Source organism: Orussus abietinus, unplaced genomic scaffold (genome assembly GCF_000612105.2).
Source record: "Orussus abietinus isolate OABI.00-Male unplaced genomic scaffold, Oabi_2.0 scaffold4, whole genome shotgun sequence".
In the NCBI taxonomy this organism is placed as follows: Eukaryota; Metazoa; Arthropoda; class Insecta; order Hymenoptera; family Orussidae; genus Orussus; species Orussus abietinus.
Genome location: NW_019396014.1, coordinates 1002103 through 1022275, shown reverse-complemented (window position 1 = coordinate 1022275; position 20173 = coordinate 1002103). Strand labels below are relative to the sequence as shown.

At 43.1% G+C, this 20173-nt stretch overlaps 2 protein-coding genes across 3 annotated transcripts; one reads left to right on the top strand and one right to left on the bottom strand.

The window, feature by feature from the left end:
• The first annotated feature begins 3412 nt into the window (after positions 1 to 3412).
• Positions 3413 to 16842, top strand: LOC105695663 (sn1-specific diacylglycerol lipase beta). Of its 2 annotated transcripts, XM_012417439.2 has the most exons (15): positions 3413 to 3546; positions 4167 to 4494; positions 10428 to 10526; positions 10663 to 10875; positions 11387 to 11706; positions 12459 to 12602; positions 13202 to 13370; positions 13930 to 14053; positions 14498 to 14641; positions 14754 to 14865; positions 14951 to 15043; positions 15114 to 15268; positions 15341 to 15487; positions 15570 to 15688; positions 16254 to 16842. In XM_012417439.2, exons 3-15 carry the CDS (start codon positions 10432 to 10434, stop codon positions 16429 to 16431), a joined length of 2013 nt encoding a protein of 670 aa, XP_012272862.1. In that variant the 5' UTR covers positions 3413 to 3546; positions 4167 to 4494; positions 10428 to 10431; the 3' UTR covers positions 16432 to 16842. The 2 variants fall into 2 exon arrangements, with proteins under 2 accessions (XP_012272862.1, XP_012272861.1); XM_012417438.2 differs by lacking the exon at positions 3413 to 3546 and having other exon boundaries at positions 3571 to 4494.
• On the bottom strand, positions 16524 to 19947 carry LOC105695665 (RNA polymerase I-specific transcription initiation factor RRN3). The gene is made up of 8 exons (XM_012417440.2): positions 19720 to 19947; positions 19312 to 19515; positions 19029 to 19248; positions 18756 to 18861; positions 18534 to 18686; positions 17973 to 18461; positions 17712 to 17890; positions 16524 to 17628 (listed from the first exon to the last, which is right to left on the bottom strand). The coding sequence occupies exons 2-8, from the start codon at positions 19513 to 19515 to the stop codon at positions 17192 to 17194; spliced, it is 1788 nt and encodes a 595-aa protein (XP_012272863.1). The 5' UTR covers positions 19720 to 19947; the 3' UTR covers positions 16524 to 17191.
• Between the last annotated feature and the right edge of the window lie 226 nt (positions 19948 to 20173).

Here is a 20173-nt window from a genome sequence, read left to right as displayed (position 1 = left end):
TACTAAGGACGTTAAATCATGCACAGAGACGAGTTGGGAGATTGCCAGGGAAGGCAGGTTCGCGCGTGGCGTCCTGTGCTGCTCCCTGGTGGAGGATGTGGACGGCTAACGCACTTCCCGCCTGATACCCCCCAATGGCGGCCCCATTCAGAGATCCTCCTCATCTCTGCTCCCAATTCATCTCTGTGGTAACAAACATCGTTTAACATCTTTTAACGTCTACCAACAAGTCCAGCAAGATCTGCGGCGATGAACGGTAGTTCATGATATATACCCATGACGACTTGAAAAAGAAATGGATCCTGGGGTGATCGACCTAAACCTGGAAAAGGACACAAAAGAACAGGCAAAACGGAACATTATAAAAAATCCAGGAAGTCTGAGATTAGACAGCGAATAAGTTATTAAAAGTCAAGAGTATTAATGGTGGATCGATCTCGTTAAATTGACCGAACTGGTGTTTTCCATATCACTAAGTAGGAAAAAAATCCATTTAAACGTAGGATCGACAGAATATAATCGAAATGATCGTTCGCCGTCTCTTCTTCATCGATCGTGGCCAAAAAAAGGATGGCTATCCGTCCGAAAGAACGGAAGGCCTTCGTAGTTGCCCTCTTCTTAAGGGGCCGCTTTGGCATATAGCCTCTTCGACTTCGTATTAAAAAAAAATCACTCCGCGAGGAAATCTAAAAGCTAGCAAAACGACGACCTACGATCCGAGGATCCGCAGTATTGCACATTTATCCGGATTTCCAAGCGCGGTCTAATTAATTTCATTCCTGAAAGAAAATTGTCACAATCGGTACATGGGAAATGATTAAAAATTGATATTGCAGATATATCCACCTCAGTGGATGCAGCACAGTTCATGGAATCGAGGGACGGAGGGGATGCAGAATTCTCTGGGAAACGAGAAAGAACTCGGACTCCTGGAACCGATGGCGATGTCACGTATGTACAGACTGTAGAATCGACGCTACAGTTCTCGAAGTACCATCGGTATATAACGTAGAAATGCGTCTTTCACTTTCTGTTCGTCCCTCATACCCGGCATTCCCAGATCCGGATCCATTCGACGAGGAACGAATTCTGGGGTCTCCAGAAAAGAAAAAAGCAGCTGGATGAAGAGAAGTGCGTCACAGGTAATCCCTCGTGCCACGGTTTCCGGCAGTCAAATCCCTTGTGTATCCTGCGAGACAAAATCTTCAGATTGGGCCAGTTGACCGTAAGCGAAATATTAATCATTCTTTATGAGAAAACGTTGGGTAACGCGGTCTAGCCGCGAGAACTTCGATCCGGCATCTTGCTGACGGACGTACCACCAAACGATTCGTTGAATCGACGATTATTTAGCCGTAATTCGCTGATATGAACTTCTGGTATGCAGAGGTGATTGTTGATGTCTCAAGCCAGGTCTCCGGGGACGACACGAGTGAGGGGAAAAAAGTTGAAATCAATTTTGAAAGCCCAACGCGTGCACTGTCGACAACTCACATTTCCAATATACCTCGTATCGAATTGCGAGAAATATTTCTTAGTAATCATTATCACTTTTTTCTGTTTCTCCATGGTTCGCCGTTTACTTAATCGCTCCTCACGATTCCAACAGACACCTGTTCCCATTTACCTGACACAACAGATCAGTCGATCGCGTAAATACATCCGAAGATGGAAACATCGATCCACGATAAAGTGCGGAATGTTGTGACGCTCTTACGGAGTAATTCATCGAATCGAAGATGGAAAACAATGTCTCACGAAACCTTCAGGCAGTCTCCAGTATGTCATCAATCATCTCCATATAAAACAACGTTCCACTCCGATTTTCAACGTCATGTACACGTCCATTACCGACCTTAATGCGCCGAGGTATAATCAAAAGATCACTGACGCACTTGGAAGTCCAATTTGGAAAATTTTTTCAGAGCCGAAAAGACGCGTTATCCACGAAATCCGAGGAGCCAGAGTTCGAGACATCTAGGAGAAAGCAGGGGGAATTTTTTATTTCCGAGAAAGTACAAGATTTTTCGGCGTGATCGTTAATCTCTCCCACCTGAGATGTCACATCAACGTGAGATCCCAATTCTCGTCACGGCGATCTGAGAAATCGCGGTATCCAATCTAGAAGGGAATTCTGCCAAGCGGTTCGTAGCCAAAGGAAAGATCACCGTAATTTAGCGAACGATCGTGACGGGAATATCGTTAAACGCACTGGAAGCACATGGATGCGTAATTGTTCTATAAGAACGAAACAAAAGGAGGATCGAGGAACGTCCTCGAGTCCTGGGAAAGTAAATCTTGCGGAACGCTCATTCGTGATTGTAATTAAATCACGAATCATCGGTCTATGAACAGCGAGTACGTATGTACAAGATACGTGTACACGTGCGTACTTGAACCGCCGACCTGTGGAAAGTCGCGAAATTCCCAGCGGCCTTAATGCCGCTAAAATTCGCGCCGGGTAATGCGAGAAATTGCAGTCAGCAAGAACTCATGACTCGTCTTTATGATAATGACAGCGAGAGTAGCATCGAATAGGAGTCGCACATCCGGTTCTTCTTTGACTACTCGTCCGATTTCCTGCAGCCGACTGAGAAGCCAATTGCCACCTCAGAACTGATTCCCCCATGAAGTGGACACGGGCAACGTCTAATTCGCATTCCTTGCACTCATCAACGGACGAAATAATAAATAAAATGAGATAAATCTGAAATGGAAGTTAAAATCACAGTTAGGGGAAAAAGTTTTGACATCCTAATGATGGGCCGAGCGCATGTTGGGAATTGAAACCATGAAAGCAAGAAATTATAAATGCGCTAATGCAGAACGGGAGGCCCGAAATTTTCGCGAACATGCACCCTTAAATCGCAATGTATGATGCATCCACAGGAACGTGCTCGGGGAGTACACAAACGTTGAACTGGAGACGCAGAACTGTACCGAGTGAACTTATTGGCAAACAAAAAGCCCGATCGAGCCTCTTCGTAATCGTGTATACTGGGTAGGAAACGAAGAGACCGTCGTTAATAAACAGGGATTTAGTGGCTCGTCCTTTTAAAATGTATAATTTCTATGAATTAAGTTCAATGTTCCTTGGAGAAGGGTAAAACGGGAAGGAAAGATAGTTTCCTCCCCGGAGGCTGGAGGAGACGCAAGAGGGTTTCCCTCGAGATTCTCCGCGCCGCCGCTGGAGCGTGCTTTCTCCTGTAGCGGGCGCGCCGGCCCAGGGGAAAGCCGGCCGGCCATTGGCCGGCGGTCACGTGGTCGGCCGGCCATTGGCCAGCGGTCACGTGGTCGGCCGAGCAGGGAGTCGCGGAGCAAGGTGAACGAGTCTCCCCGACTCGGCGCGGCTGCTGGAAGGCGCGAGGAGCGTTCGCGCGCCGATCTCGAAACTGGTCGCACGCACAAACGCGAGTCGACTCCCAAACGGTGAAGAGCTAACGTCCGCGAGGGCGAACCTTTCAAAGCGGATCGTCGGAGGAAGTCGAGTTCGAGACTCGGCATTTCTAAAAGCGGCAACTTCGAATGGGTCCGCCACGTTTTGAGGTTAGCGGTCGCAGGGTCGGCCGGTCGGAGTGAGGCGCGAGGGGCTGGCCGGGGGAGGTCTCGAGGGTCGAGAGTTCCACCGGAGTTCCACTCATGAGTCCATACAGTCCTCGGTAGACCGCGACGTTACGTCCGACCACGGGTTGCATATAAGCGCGCCGCTGGACGGTCTTCCGGAAGTCGCGCTCCGACCGTCGTCGAGTCGACGTCGGAGACTCTCCGACTGTTCGACCACGCGTCGCTCCGGACCCCCCGACGACCGGTGTCTGTGAATATTTACGGAATATCCTCATACGAGAGACCTCGACGTCGCTTCGGACCCCTCGACGACCGGCGTCTGTGAATATTCACGGAATATCCTCCGGCGTAAGTCCTCGACGTCGCTTCGGACCCCTCGACGACCGGCGTCTGTAAATATTCGCGGGATATCCTTCGACGTCGCTTCGGATCCCCCGACGACCGGCGTCTGTAAATATTCACGAAATATCCTCCGACGAGAGACTTCACCGCCACTCGCGCTCAACCCCTCGTCCCTCACCGAGAAATTCCCACCCCGAGAATCCGCCATTGTGAACGTGCAGTACACGTGCGATTCTACGACAATACTCGAATGCACCCAGGATTAATTATCGATGCTGCAGCGAGACTCCATGTGCATTTTACGGCGGTCCATGACTCCTGAACGGTCCTGGATATCCACTATACGGAAGTACGGCCGCCATCTTTGATCGGGAGACTTCAACGCTGCGGATATCGAAGACGTTGAAAAGGGCCGATGCGGTCGACTCGAGTTAGATATTTCAGATAAACACGAATTGATATTGTCTGGAAGTGGTAACATTTTCTCCTGGGGACTTCAACGCCTTTCGTGGACTTTCCTAGTGGACGCAAAACTGGAATCTCATCCCGACCCGGAGTGCTTCGAGTGGTTATCCGTTATCACGGACAGTAAGTAGGAAAGCCCATTCTTTTCCTGGGATTTTTCTCCTGCGAGGTGAATGAGAAGAGTCCCGTTCGCGGCACTCGATGCCTGGTGAAAGGAATTGTGCTCTACTATAATGCGTCCTTACGGCTGAACAAGGTTTAGCGGTTAATTCAAAATGAGAGCATATTTAGCCGAGAACAGAGTCGTTGAACTCGCAGACATGCCTGAGGAATTTTGATAAGCAAGCCTCAAAACAATAACTAGTACCCGCAGAAAGAAATTGTTCATCCTAGAAAATCAGTTCGTTTCGAAAACCGTTTTTGAGTGGACCGAATATCAGGTCACGTGACCGTACTCGTTTATTTCGATCAACTAAAGTGTTTACAAAAAATCCCTGGTTTTATTGCCCCGACGTCACATTGTTTTATGGGTGAATTATCGAATGTTTTGATAAGTCAAGAAAATATTTTTCTACGGGAAATCTGATGCCCGAACTTACACGCCAAAATACCCAACTTTTAAGACAGGTACTTGTAACTAGTTGTTCTTTGGTTGATGTTATGTACTGTGTTTTCATTATTGCATTTACGGCTTAAAAGGGACCCAATGAAATTTGTGACACACCTCGCACCTTTCCTTGAGCAAATTAGCGTTAACCTGAGTGCAGGCTAGCTGGTCGTTGGAGAGACTCGGTACGGAAAATGCACGTGAAAGGTGGAAAGCCACGTTTGACCCGAACACGTTACGCATCGAGTACTCGACGAACGACCGAGTTTCGCGAGTACTCCGCTTTACTTTTTACTGGCACCAATCGGGCACGCCACGAAATTGGGAAACCCGATAATTAATGCCCCGTTCACTTAACGTGTAAAAAAATAATCTGAATATTCGCAAACTTTATTTTACAAGTTCGCGAGTACTCCGCTTTACTCCTTACTGGTACCAACCGGGCACGCTACGAAATTGGGTAACTCGATAATTAATGCCCCGTTCACTTAACGTGTAAAAAAAATAATCTGAATATTCGCAAACTTTATTTTACAACGATTTTATCCTCGCGAAAAAATAGCCAAGTCGATAAGTACGGGAAGTACACCTGTGATTTTTAATAGAGAATTTATTTTCAACACTTTCTCCGATAATATCTTGAAAGAAATGTCAGGCCATAGTTGTAAGTCTGGGGAGAGGATTTAGTCAACCGCAGAATATGTGGAAAATATGGGAAATGAATATTATTCAGGTCAGAGTTGATAAAATACAGGACAGGAACAATAATTTACCCGAAAAACGCTAATTGTTGTTACCTCGTATCGATTAAACCATCAGACGGAATTTGTTTATTTATTGAGGTCGACATTTTTCCTACCTCAAATGGCCGTAATGAGAGCGCTGGTCGGAGTCGAATGTTTCGCTTTATTGATGCGCAAATGGCAACTGTAAATATCCACCGAAAATGTCAAGGTTTCCTTCGTATCGATCATGACTCGTTGGCTCCCTAAGTTCTTGCAAGGATCGGAAAAGGTAAATAAAGGGAAATCACTTTTAACACCGTGTAATCGATACGCCGTGAAATTCGAAATTCTGCATCGAAAATTAATCTCTCGGATGGTTATAAATATCTGACGATCCTCACATCCCGCGGCAATAAACCGTGAAATGTCACCCGATAACGAGGATATCCCGAAAAGGTGACAGTTCAGTCGAAATATCGGAACGACTTCGGAGTTATCTCCTTATCAGGAGATTTCTTTTTGCGCGAGGTCAAGACGACGTCGTAATCGGAGCTCGACGGGAAAATAAATGAGAAGTTCAGTGTCAAACGCGATTAGCGCATGTTTATCCGAATATTGGCCGAGTATTGCATAATCAATTAGAAGGGAAGGGAATATAAATTCTCACACCGAGGTAACGCAAAAGAAAATGCCGAAAAATGCCGCGGAGGGACCAAACTTTACCCACACGGAGAAATATTCACTTGACGTGATAAAATTCATTGATTAATTACATCAAACATTGTGGTAGATCGCGCCTGGTATTGGAGAAAATTTAATTACTTTTATTAAATATTTTCAATTAATAACGAATTTGGTCGAGTGTATTGGAACTCGGAGTGCTTACACAGATTTTTTTTATGGTAATCAGATGCGGTCGATCGATTTTATTAGATGGATCAAATTTTTGTTTCTATTATTAGATGTAGATGCAAGTCGCGTATGCATTCGATGTCGCAGATTAAATGACGACTCGTACGGTGCTGAGTAATTTCACGGCAAAAACGCTTTCTGACGCAGTTGATGTCCTACGAGGAATCACTTGTCCGTAAATAAATCCATCTCCTGCATGCAGAGGTGCAAGGTCTCAACTTTTCCTGTTCCTCGAAACAATTTCTCGGGTCATGGTTTGCCTCTCTCTGCTGTGTCAAGAAATCATATCGCTGCATCCTACTCTTATCCACGTGGCTCGTATTCATCCTTCTCACTTCAACGGCGCATCCTCCTGGAGCGACTTTACGCTGGATTCATTTATTAAAAAAAAATATATATCCAGTCGTCCACGTCATGATCATATTCTACGGTTCAACTTATGGGAATTTCATTGATTTAACCATGTTTTTTTTTTTTTTTCCCACGTGAATAATTATGGTCAGACGACGGAGATACGAATGCAGTGCGTCGAAAAACCATATCGCTGCATCCTACTCTTATCCACGTGGCTCGTATCCATCCTTCTCACTTCAACGGCGCATCCTCCTGGAGCGACTTTACGCTGGATTCATTTATTAAAAAAAATATATTTCCAGTCGTCCACGTCATGATTATATTCTACGGTTCAACTTATGAGAATTTCATTGATGTAACCATGTATTTTTTTTTTTTTTTTCCCACGTGAATAATTATGGTCAGACGACGGAGATACGAATGCAGTACGTCGAAAAACCATATCGCTGCATCCTACTCTTATCCACGTGGCTCGTATCCATCCTTCTCACTTCAACGGCACATTCCGTCCTCCTGGAGCGACTTTACGCTCGATGCATTTATTTTATGGTTCAACCTACGGGAATCTTAATAATTTCGTCATGTTGTTTTTTTTTTCCACGTGAGTAATTATGGCTAGACGTCGGAGATAGGAATACAGGGTCGGCTTATGGACTTTTCTTCTCAGGTTTCCCTAACGTAAGCCTCTCACTCGTCTCTTAACGCACAACAACGAGATTACGTCAGTTGGAAGTTGAACACCTTGGGGTTCATCGTAAGAGTTCGGTTATGCGCCACGAGGAGACTTTCTCCTGTTGCTTTCTCTGTTCCATGGTCCGAGCACGGCGACTCTCATAGGTCATTAGTGTAGATAGAAAAATATTCTGTGAAATCGTTCAATTTTTTCTTTTTTTGTTTTCCATTGGTTCAACCACAGAACACGATTATTACGTGGACTAACAAATATTGAAGGTAATGAATAACTCTAAAATTGATTAGAAATAATTTAAACGACGTCTTCGGAGGAGACGGAATTATTTCGGATTTTCTCTCATTAATAGACCCAAGGATGTCCGCCCAGAAACTTTCGGATTCGATCGGATAGTTGACCAATTGACTTCTTGTTATGGTCATAGATCAATAAGGAGGATCTTGAATATTTTTTAGTCGGTTCTTCTGGTCTTTTGGAAGAACGAAGTGACTGCTATCAGAAATCCCTATGCGTCAGAACAGCAGAAGAAGTATTAAGGAACCTTCAAACCCGTTTCTTGTTCTTTTTACCATGGCATTTTTCTTTTCCCCATGAAATTTCACGTTTAAACATTTATTATGCAAATTCGACGCGAGTTAGTTGCTCTTTTATGCCGCTCGTTTTGTTATTGCGATGCACTCGTTGTTACCTTTCCTCCCGTATTAATTTCCCCCCTAACCCCGATTTTTTCCTGTAATTATACGGCGCCGTTAATGGGCAATTACATTACCGAGATGTACTCAGTACGTGTGTCGAAACTCACGCATTTGCGTGTCCTGCGCGAAATATGGTAATACATTAGCGGAAACGAAAATACTTCCGCTGGCCTTCGCAGAAATGACACAAATTGAGGAATTAGGATCATTCGAGGGAATTGATGCAATTGTCGCAATATTGCAGCCGACTTATTTGTCAATTTTAGTTAAAAGAAAATAACTACTCCATCGTGTCTAATGTACCTTCCATAATTCGTTCTACCACGTCTCCTAGATATCATTATTTTTTTTTTCTTAAATCACACGTAGGTCCTCCTTGTCAATTTAATTAGTTATATAATAGTAATGAATTATTTACATTCAGATATTGAGAGATACTCCGGACGAGAGGCTCCGTCCAATCGAGATCGTTATGAAATCGACTACATCGAGTCCATTTACATAATCGAAAACTGTATCACGTTATCGATTATGAAAGATGTCGATTGAAGTAATGTGAAATAACTCGAATTCATCTGGAATTAAATATACGCTCTAGGGGATTTGAAATAAATACGAAACGGGATGAAATTTCGGTAATTCCGGTCTTCAGGAGAGACGATTTTCGAGACAGGGTCAAATGTTAACATTGTCGCGAATGATACAGATTAATTCCGAAAGTGTCGAAAGAAAACATGTCGATAAGTGTGAAAAAAAGAAACTGTGAAGAACGTCTGCCAATTGACTGGGCAAATTGGCGCGACTTTAATCTGTAATAAACAAACGTATTGGACAGTCGAGCGAACTTTGGCCAGCAATCTATCACGTTGAGGATTTCTGATAATATTCCGATTTGGTTAATCGTCGAAATTATTGCTCGTTCATTGATCTGGAAACAAGACGAATGTGATTTCCCAACAAGGCCGAATCTCTAGAATTTCCGCTTGAAGGGGAAGAAGAGAAGAAAAAAAAGTGAAGGAAATTAAAATAATCTTAGAAAAAATGGTAAAGAAATTCTCAGAAAATCTGGATTTATTAAGGGTGCTCTTTTCCTGCATTTTCGGTAATTGCACTTTTCCTGCATTCTTTTCACCTGCTACACAGTTACCGGAAATGAATCAATTACAAGTGACTTTCTTCGGTAATTTCTGCTAATTACTCCACCGCGCATTGCAGCCGAGTGGGTAACCCGTCTTGTGCAATTACCTCGGGAGCGTTGTACATAAAATATCGGGAAGCAGCGATTAGGTAATGATCGGGTCGTGTCGAAAAATGGAGCAGACTCTGCTACGAAATCCAAGTAATCCGATTACATCGGTAATCGTAACTGCCCTCGATTTTTCCACGATCTTTGAAAAGCGCCTCGGTGAAAGTTCTTTGCATTAAACGGAGACCGGGCGCCCCTGTAATGTTAACCTTGAATGCATTGCACGCCAATTAAACGACATGTCCAATGTCACGCGAGCTGAAAGTGTAACACGTTGAGAGAAAAAAAAAAAGAAACAGGGATCGTTCTCCGTTATCATTCTCGCGGTCGCCTTTCCGCACGCGATTCCCTAATCATTTTGACAATCCCGCCAAACCCACTCGTATTCCTGAAAAAAAAAGGGAGAAGAAACCATGTCACTTGTCCCAATTTTTGTTTTTTCTTTTCTTTTCAAATTTAACCCTAATTTTATTTCAATTTTCAAAGGAAACAGTGAATTTTCCCGCGCCACGCTTTCGAGATCCTGACGAGCTGAAAGATGATAGATCGGGAATATGAATAGAAATAATAAACGCGGCCATTGCGGTTTCATTACCGGTTTTATGTTACCGAGTGACAATCATGAGCCGCGCGTTTTTCCTTCACTTTTTATTTTTTTTTTTTTTAATCGACATTTCCTTCGCTTGCATTTTACGAGGTGGACTGCATTCCGAGATGCGGTTGCCCATAAGAATGTGTTATGTTTGTGGACATATAGTCCACTAAGATGTCTTGTTTTCTTTCTTTTTTTTACGTTAATGTACAATAAATGCTTGTCTGATTGTAGGAAAATGCCTGCTCTGACACTCTTCGGCAGAAAATGGCTGACTGCAACCGACGACCTCGTCTATCCCGGATTGTTCGAGATTTTTATTCGAATCACTTGGTAATTGAATTAAAACCTCATATCCGTGAGTCGGAAGTACCGTAGAAAAGGACTGCTTGACATACTTCAATTTCTCTTTTTAATGAAAAGTGTCATTTGGTACCCTTTATGAATATTAAATGGAATTTTCTTTTAGGTTCATTCTGATCGGAATCGCATGCGTGAGGTATTACGAGGAGACGTGGAGGTGTCCTTCGGGAGGAGATTTGATCAGGGTGTTCCTCGTCGGAGAGATGGTGATCCTGGGGGTCGTCATTTTCCTCCTACTCGCTATAGTTAGAAATAGTGCCCAAGGTGCGATAGTTGACACTTACGCACGACGATACGTCCAGCCACTGCTCACCGTCAAGTGAGTATCCTACGGTTGTCAAATAAATCTCTTCCATAACTGGACAATAACTATAAATTTCAACATCTGCCGAAGAACTCCGTTTATCTGTTCTACGAGAAGACTTCGATTAATAATAAATTCATTTGAGTTCACAAGTCGCGAAGCTGGCGGCCTTCTGTTGGATTATTATGAAATGACAGTAATTATCGCTGCTGAGACTTGTCGGTTTCTCTAGAAATCGATTAATCTTTAAGGTGATATGAAAGGGCCATTCTGTACATATGAAACGTCAAAATATTTACAAAACAAAATATTTATAAAACTCCAAACTGGGTGTCCCGAATCGTTTGAAACTTCAGCACCTGATTATGAAGAACGTTACGCTCGTGAAATTTCATTTTTGCACGACAAAAGAATGTGATCTTCGTTCTAGTCTAGGCTAAATAAATTAAATCTTTTTTTTTTTTTCGAAAAATAAAATTTCACGAGCATCGCCTTCTTCCTAAGGACCTTCATAATTTTATTCCAGGGTACTGCTGATCGTTCCGGAGGTGGCGTGGAACATTTTGGGGACCATGTGGATGCTGAGCCGCAATTTGCAGTGCGGCAACGAACAATACACAATTGCTGTGGTGGAGGCTCTGGTGTGCTTCGATTGGGTGCTGATCGGCCTGACCATTTTGGGATTGGCTTTGGTTTTCGACCCCCTTGGTTCTCTGGGTCTTCGCGACAGCGTCGAGGACTCTATCGAGCACAGAAAGGTCTCCAGGATCTGGATGCGGAGGTTCAAATTTTTGTGGTGGATGAGGCGAGACGAAAGCGCTAACGAGACCTTCCAACATGTTGCTGGTGAGGCATAGGTACATGAGGGTGAGGTTGAAATAAATTAGTCTCCACCGCGACTTATCCTCTGACACTTTGACAGTGCAATTAATTAATTAGTTAACACCGTCACGAGGTACCCGGCCATCCCGGACACCTTAAAAAAAAAATCCTCCGACCATGCCCTATGACCCTGGCGACGAAATCGATTTTCTTCGTTGTCCTGTACTGCGAAAAAAAAAAATTCCACAAAGAAACTCCGTTGGTCCACTTCGAAGCATCTCACATTTTGCCGATGCAAACAACGTGATACCCCTTTTTTTGATAATGATATTTGATTACGGTGAAAAGGTGATCGGTGTTCACCTATGGGATCACGGGAGGAGACTCTGGATCCTGAGGTTAATTAATTATTATTCATTACCAGATGACGTATGGATTTACGTGCGACCATTGTATTTACTTCGTGCGATTGACGCGTACCTTCGATTCCTTGTAATTCGGTCGGTAAACAATTCTTGGACTGTTCTATTGGTAATTCTTGGAAACTCGTCATCGTCCCTCGACATCTCTGACGGTGTCTGAAATGGATACAATGGACGTCCTTTTTGCTGATCGTCATTCTCTTTTTCTCTCCTTCCTGTGAAACATGAGATAGATTTTTGATAACAGGATAAGACCGGATGAAACGAACGCATTATGCCATGTACCTAATTCGGGAGGTTTTCGTCCTATGTTGCTATTATTTATTAATATTCTCGAATATTCTCGCATTTCAGGCCTTCTGAGCGCACTTTTTCGGGGCACCGATCTCGTCCCTTCGGATGTCATGGCAGGATGCGTCCTCTTACGAGTTCGTCAGAAAAGGGAGACCCTCGAATTGCGCCGATTGAACATCCTTGAACAGCCCAAATATACACCGGGTACGTTCCCGAAATTTGTATACTCTTCAACAAAGAGCTCTGCTTCCTAAAAATTGATATACAATTTTCAAAATCCTACAGCCAAGAGGTAATGCCTGCAAAGCGCAACAATGGAGATCAATTTCGAGGCAAAACGACGTTTCGAAATTTCCCATCAGCGCGTTTAAGGACGTTTTTTACCCGGCACTAGGAATTCTCATTGTCGGCGCTCATCATCTGGCTAGAAAAAAAAAGGCCATTTAATTTTTTCGCTCCTCCAAATTTGCGTAAATCACCGATACGCGTGCAAAAGTCAATTCGTAACGTTTTCCTCAGTTTCGTTATCGCCGAGGGATTCATATTGCTGATGAAGCAATGTAAAACTCACTTAACTTACGAAACGATCTCCACGTGTCACGTTTATGGCATACGTAGGCATGTCAAACGATGCTTGCTAAGTAGAAAGAAAAAAAAAAATAAGAAAAATACAAAAAGTAATCACTCAGCAGTCTCTCAAGTTGGCTTACACCAAGCCACGGTTAATGGAAATGTAGCCACGTCTCGATGTACCTTCAGTTATGAGTACACTTAAGTTCTGAATATTTTTATTAATTCCGCAGACTCGAAGGTCATCTTTTCGGGGACTCCCAGCTGGATGTCTTTGGAGTGGGCCCATCATTACCTCCAACTTTCGATATCCTCTTATGGATGGCTATTCGTCCTCTACAAGCATGCCTGCACCGGGTGCTTTCGTTTAATTCGAGACATGACTTGCTGCGCTTGTTTCAGGTGAGGCATAAAGTTGCACATTAAGGCAAATCGCTTCGACCGAACGTGCATTCAAACAAGCCACACATGACGCGGCCAGTGGTTAAACGACGGCATAAAATTGGTTTATTCAAATGGACGGCGTTATTTAAATAATGCCCCCGACAATGACGAAACCACCAACCGTGGAGTGTCTTTTTATTCCTCCCCGAATGGAAGGAAAATTCACGATTTGCGCAACGTGGATGGAGAGACACGGAAAAATTGGCAAAGCAGAGGCGGAATCGATTGGATTAATTGATTAAGCGTTTTGGGGAATTTAATGTGATATGAAAGGGTCAGTCAGTGGGTATAAAAGGTACAAATGTTTATAAAACATTTCTCAAAGCTGGATGCACCGAATCATTTTTATTCAGATTTTTACGTTTTTGTATATAGAATGATCCTTTTATATCACCTTAATGTGACGAGCCCTCACCTTGAGGGCATGTCAAGAGCGACGTGTTTTTCTCTACCGAACTGCGAGAAAATGACTCTGCAATTCGCACCACACTCTGGATTACCCTCGATATATTTTCAGGAGAAAGCAGAACATCGTCCTCGACGATAATTGCTGCCTCTGCAATCTCGCCGGCGTGAAATACCTGTCCGGACTCTCCGAGGACGACATTTTGTTCGCGTCCTTCAGGAACCACCTGTGCGAGGTAGATGCTCCAATTATTTCTCACATCGCACCCATAATTTTCCTCAAACCGACTGTGCATAAAATAGAAGGGAGGGATTCCATTTATCGCTGTTAAAATTCCCGGAGAATTGCAAATACCTCCCCCATGAGGAAGAAATTAACTGCACCTGCACTGTTAAACAAAACGATATCATAATTGGATAAAATATTCACGAGGAATTTGCAAAAAATGTGTTATAAATTTAGGGCACAAGTGTATTGACTTTCCCGCGGGATTTCACATTATAATATGATACCTTGAAATTATAAGTTTGTTTAGAAATACGTAATAAATATGTACTAATTCACATCTAGGACGATTTATAAATCTACCAGATCTGTACTGAAAGTTCATGAATTTTGTGAATATTTCCAACGGTGGGCAATATAATTTCTACTTATCGCTCCCTGTTTTATAACACAGATTCCATTCTGCGTGATAGCCGACCACAAGACGGCGAGCATCGTAATTGTGATCCGAGGCTCATTATCTCTGCGGGATTTAATCACGGACATTGCCGCCGCTTCCGATTCCTTCGAAGTAGAAGGCCTTCCACCTGGAAGCATGGTGAGTGGATGAAAATGAAAAACCACACGGAGGGTACTCCGAATTCCCCCTAAAATATTTATCCGAATCGGTGAGAAAAATGAATTAACATAGCGCGACATTTCCAATACAGGCTCATCGTGGCATGATAATCGGTGCCAAGGTGCTCTTAAGACAATTGGACCAGTCCAAGATCCTGGAAAAGGCATTCACGATGTACCCTCAATATTCCCTAACTCTTACAGGTTAATAGATTCGCAATAATTCTAACTACTTATTACTAATTACGGGAATCCGTAATAACCAGGGTAATGAATTTATTCTTGCCAGGTCACAGTCTGGGCGCTGGTCTGTCCGTTCTCCTCGCTTTGTTAATCCGGCCTCGTTACCCTGATTTAAGAGTTTATGCATTTTCAACGCCCGGTAATTATTCGGCTTAATTGCCACCTTTAACTCGAGACCGCGGCCGAATTATTCGAATATTAAATCGCAGCCGGATTGCTAAGCCGAGAAGCCGCCAGGGTGACCGAAGAGTTCGTGCTGACGATAGGACTCGGAGATGACCTCGTCATGAGACTAAGTGTCGACAGCATGGAAAACTTCAGGACATCTTTGCTGATCACCCTGCAGGCTTGCAGGCTGCCGAAGGTACGATTTCTGCATTCAGAAGAAGAAAAAAAAGGAAAAGGAAAACAATCATCAATTGTCATTCCATCACAGTACAGGGTAGTGTTGAACGGCTTTGGCTACATCCTATTCGGGGTGCCCGACAGAGACCTCGACAGGACCTGGAGGAACGGCAACACCATAAACTCGATACCAGGACACCTTCCGCTTCTTTCCGAGTCGCCGAGGAGTGCTCAAACGGTATCCAAAGCCTCGATTAGTCTTATCCGATGAGTTCGAACTACCGATACGTGATAGAATGACGGCCGCAATTTGTAAACAGGAAGCCATGATATTCGAACGCGACGTGACGAGGAGGAGGTACTCGAAGGTGCGACTCTACAACGCCGGCCGTATCCTGCACCTGTCCAGGTGCAAACAACCGTCGAGCACCGCCGACAAGTACGTAGAGACAGTCCTCTGGAAAATTCATAACTACTTATTAACCGTTTGAGTCCTAACGAGCGCGATTACAGATCTCACGTCGAAAAATCAAATCAATCAAAATCTATCGAATTAGCGCGCTCTTCCTCCTCCACTTAGCGCCAACAAAACATAAACTAAGAGAAGCGCTGATTGGCAATTTTTATACAAAGAAAAGCCGCTTGGCTGTCTTCGCCCTCGATTAAGACAAGCGCTATTGCGTTGTTCGGCATTTTTCGACAATGTCTTTTGTCAATAGCCCCTGGGATTCAGACAGTTAACCGTGAATCATGAGTCAATTAATTACATACATAGTTTTATTCGTTCGCGTTTTCGTACATACCCTCGCATACGTCTAAGCGAGCTCGCGAAAGTCCCGAAGCTTGATTACCTTGTGGCGACATTAATCAAACGAATTGTTATCTTATTTAACTCGCCTGCGCATCGGCGGGATATCGTAGCAATACTTGTACAGAAACTGTAAAATCTATTATACCGTTCACGCTTAAAGAAACACCGACGAGATGCTTACATCTGTCCGCAGAAAAAAGGGTAAGAAGGAGAAGCTCTACCAAATGAGATGGGCGCAGGCAGAGGATTTCATGGAACTGTCGGTGATGCCGCGAATGCTCCTCGACCATTTGCCGGAAAACCTTGAAAAGGCTCTGGCGGCGCTCCTTCGTCAGCAGGAAGAGTTACCCGTGTACCTCGAAACAACGTAGAACCAAAGACACGCGCGTAATTAAGGCCTAACGATAGCCGCGTCTATTTCGAAAGACAGTATTGCGCCTTAGTAACGTAACGGACGTCGCGATTAGACCTACTTTTTGATACGGTTTTATTTATACATACGCTTAGAAGCGACGCTCGTGTTATGGATAAAGCAAGAGGCAAGAAGGTAAACGCCGCTGGACGACGGAGAACAATTGCCGGTCGACGGAAGAGGTAAAAAAAGAAAAAGGAAAAAAAAGGATATATAAGTCTTAGTGGCCGACAGCGTGTCTTAGATCTCGAAGCGAATCTCTACACTTATTGCCGGTCCGGACACAAGGGACCCTCCCTCAAAATAGAACACCAGATATGTACATAGAGCTGATGTGTAAAGTATAACAATAAATATTACATGTTTCTTATTCAAAACGTCTGACCACGGTTAAAACAACACACGTTAGATCGAGCTAACCGAAAAGCAAGATGTGCGTTTCACCGATTAACGATCATCATAGGAGAGCACTTCCTTCGATCCCGTTCTTCCCATAGAGTAAATGAAAATGATAACTTTTAACGCAGCTCAGCCGCACAACAAAGATTCGATGCGGCACAATTCGTACAACATTCAAATTGTACTCGAACACAAGTCGCATATATGAATACGTTTATTTCGATCCGATGTGAACGTGGGAAGATAAGGATTAATCCTCGACACTGATCGACGTGAAGTTAGTCGGACGAATTCTTCTACGGACGTTTGGAGCGTTATTTTCACGTGTGTATAAATCCTGGAGATGTGCTGTACGAGAATTTGTCTTTATGACCGTAAGAGTCCATTGACTGAGGGAAGGATTCGTCCATGAAGTCGTCCTCGTCAGTCTCATCCTTTAACCCTGCCGTAGCTGACTCGACATTCACCGAGCCTTGATAATGTATGTACACGGAAATTATCCTGTGACTGCTTAGCCGAAGAGCATACGGGTCGAATGGGAAAAACGTGTCCAGCCACGTTGAAAGCCGATTACTGTTCTGAAGGACTGGAAGATTACTTCGAGAGTTTCGCTCGATGACCGTGTAACAATATGCCAGCTGGTAGGTCCTCGTTACTGCTGCAAAGTTTTGTATTACTGCTGGTTGGCAAACTCGTAACGGGTTTAGTCTGCAGGTCACTATTTTCGTGAGATTCAGACTTTGCAGAATTAATAAATCTGGAAAATGAAATGACCGACGAGGTTATCTTTGCACATTTCAATTAAGATTTAATCGAAAGACCGATATTCTGTACGCTTACTCTTCTTTGTATCCACCAAATCCTTGTGTCTGAACGCAATGAGGTAAAACATCGCTTGACAAACTGAATAAAATACTGAGTGCACTCTGACATCGCTGTTCACACATTCCAGGCTGTCTTGCGAAGAGACGTAACTATGCACCCACTGTGACATTTCTTGCAGCATTGCTGTCAGTAACCTGGAAGAATATTAATGTTGTTGAAAATACGTATTCTTAATTAATGTCTTCTTTTATAAAACACTGAAAGTAAAGAACTTACTCGAGTGGCATGAACGCAGCTCTTGCGAGGAGACTCGCAATGTAGGATACCGCGGACTGACGGATCACAGGTGCTACGTTTGGATTAGACACTTTTCGCCATAACCAATTTAGAAATGCTTCCGCTACGACCACCTTGAAACTACAAATATAGAACATGATGAACTGTACGTGATGGCTGGCATGGGTGGGTAGTATTATTTTTTCAAATATCTGTAGGATCTCGTGATAAAGCCCCTTCAAGGATTCCAGTTCGAGAGTTCCTTGAACGTGGCAGGAGCCGTAAATATAGGAAAGCACCTGCTCCATACAAACGTCTAATGTATGCGCTACAGGATGCCTCAATGCTTTCAAAGGTTTTGCTTTATCGTTTGACCCTATGTCCTCCATATTAAATACCCCTCCACCGCCAGTGTCTTCCTCCTGCATTTCTTCTTCCTCGTAATCCTCAATCTCTGAAGTAGGAGCATTAACATCCAATATAATTAACCTGAAAATTTAAAATACCTCGTAATATTCATGATTGCTAATTTAATTTAAATTTATATTACGAATCTCTGACCTGTTGATTATCAATGACAAAATATCTGAACGTAAATGTGGTGCATACTCCGAGATTTGTAGCAAAGCATGTAAAAATCTTTGGTGTATGTGAGTACCACGTTTCATGTAAGGATAAGCACTAGTAACTGCTTGCAGTAAAAGACCACCAGACCTAATAAAAAATTAGTATTAATAATAAGTCTACAGGTCATGAAACCACATGGAATATAAAAATTTTTACATTGGTATTATTTTTAAGAGCTTATTCAACGCATCATGTACGTGATTTAATTTCCGTAAATCTTCTTCTCTTGGATTTCCATCTTCCCATTCTGTTGCTTCATCATCTATATCACATGAAAATGGAACAATTAAATTAAATGAACATTTAAAACATGCATAATTAAAAACATGTTTTTCATTTAAAATCAATTTCATACATGCATCACGATTCGTTTAACAGAAAACTGCAATAAAATTATCAAATAAAACTTGATCACTTAAAAGAGCTAACCTGGCATAAACAAATTAACAAGTCTGTCTACAACAAACTTTGTATGATAAACATGTGCGCATACTAGATCTTCCAGAAACCCTTTGTACGCTAATACAGCTCCCTCGCCTCGGCCTATCCATTCAATATTCAGCAAAGTTCCCACCAAACATCCATGGACTGGTCCTAATTGTGGAATACACTGATGCATATCGGTGAGTAGTTCTATCAATTCATTGTCCTAAAATAAAACTCGTTGTACTGCATATGTTCCACTTAACTAAAGCTCCTACACGACTCTCACCTTTATGTTGGAATCACGAAGAATCCGTATCAAGTCTTCGTATATTTTGCGATCGCAGCCATTTTCAAAATTACTCAGAATGTTCTTTAGGTTCTTCGGTAGCTTAAAATTTACTCTATTAGACTGGCCTATAAGTTTGGATCTCATTCCAGGCCCCTTCAAAAGCGATGACACGCTACTAACTCTCGATGACACCACAGACATCTGCAAGACAATGAACTCGTATACCCCATATAATATTCAGACGAAATAATATTTAAAATATCTACCACATCAATAACATGAACACCGATCTCCCCATAAAATAATAATTTTATCCATATGTTATATTTTATAGAAATCGATGACGTGCGTACCGCACTAACAGCAGAAATGTTAGGTTACGGAATATTCAGCCGAGCCACTTACTTTCCCTGATGGTTTTTCTGCTACGTTGACGCACTCAAAAATCCGTTAACAAATTCCTCTTAACGGAATACTACCTTCTTACAAATAGATTCCCATAAAAATCATTTGGCAAGTACCGAAACGTGTCTCCTGTTACCGCTTACATGTGCTTTTCAGGCTGTTTCAGGCCGCAAGTAGAGAACGCTAACCCCGCGAAGTGAGGTTAGCCTTTTAATCAGGTTAACCTCACTAGTGCCAACCATAAAAATAACCAAAACTCTAGCGGCGCAAAATGGAGCACACTGCAGCGTTGATGATTGCGCATGTGCGCAGGTAAGCGCGTCGATGGTGAGTTGGCTACAGTTGGCAATCATGACGGTGACAAGTTGACTTCGGATTCGTGTAACATAACTGTACATACATAACCTGTATATCGTTTGTGTGACCGACGATGTGAGCTCGTAATAATGAGTTA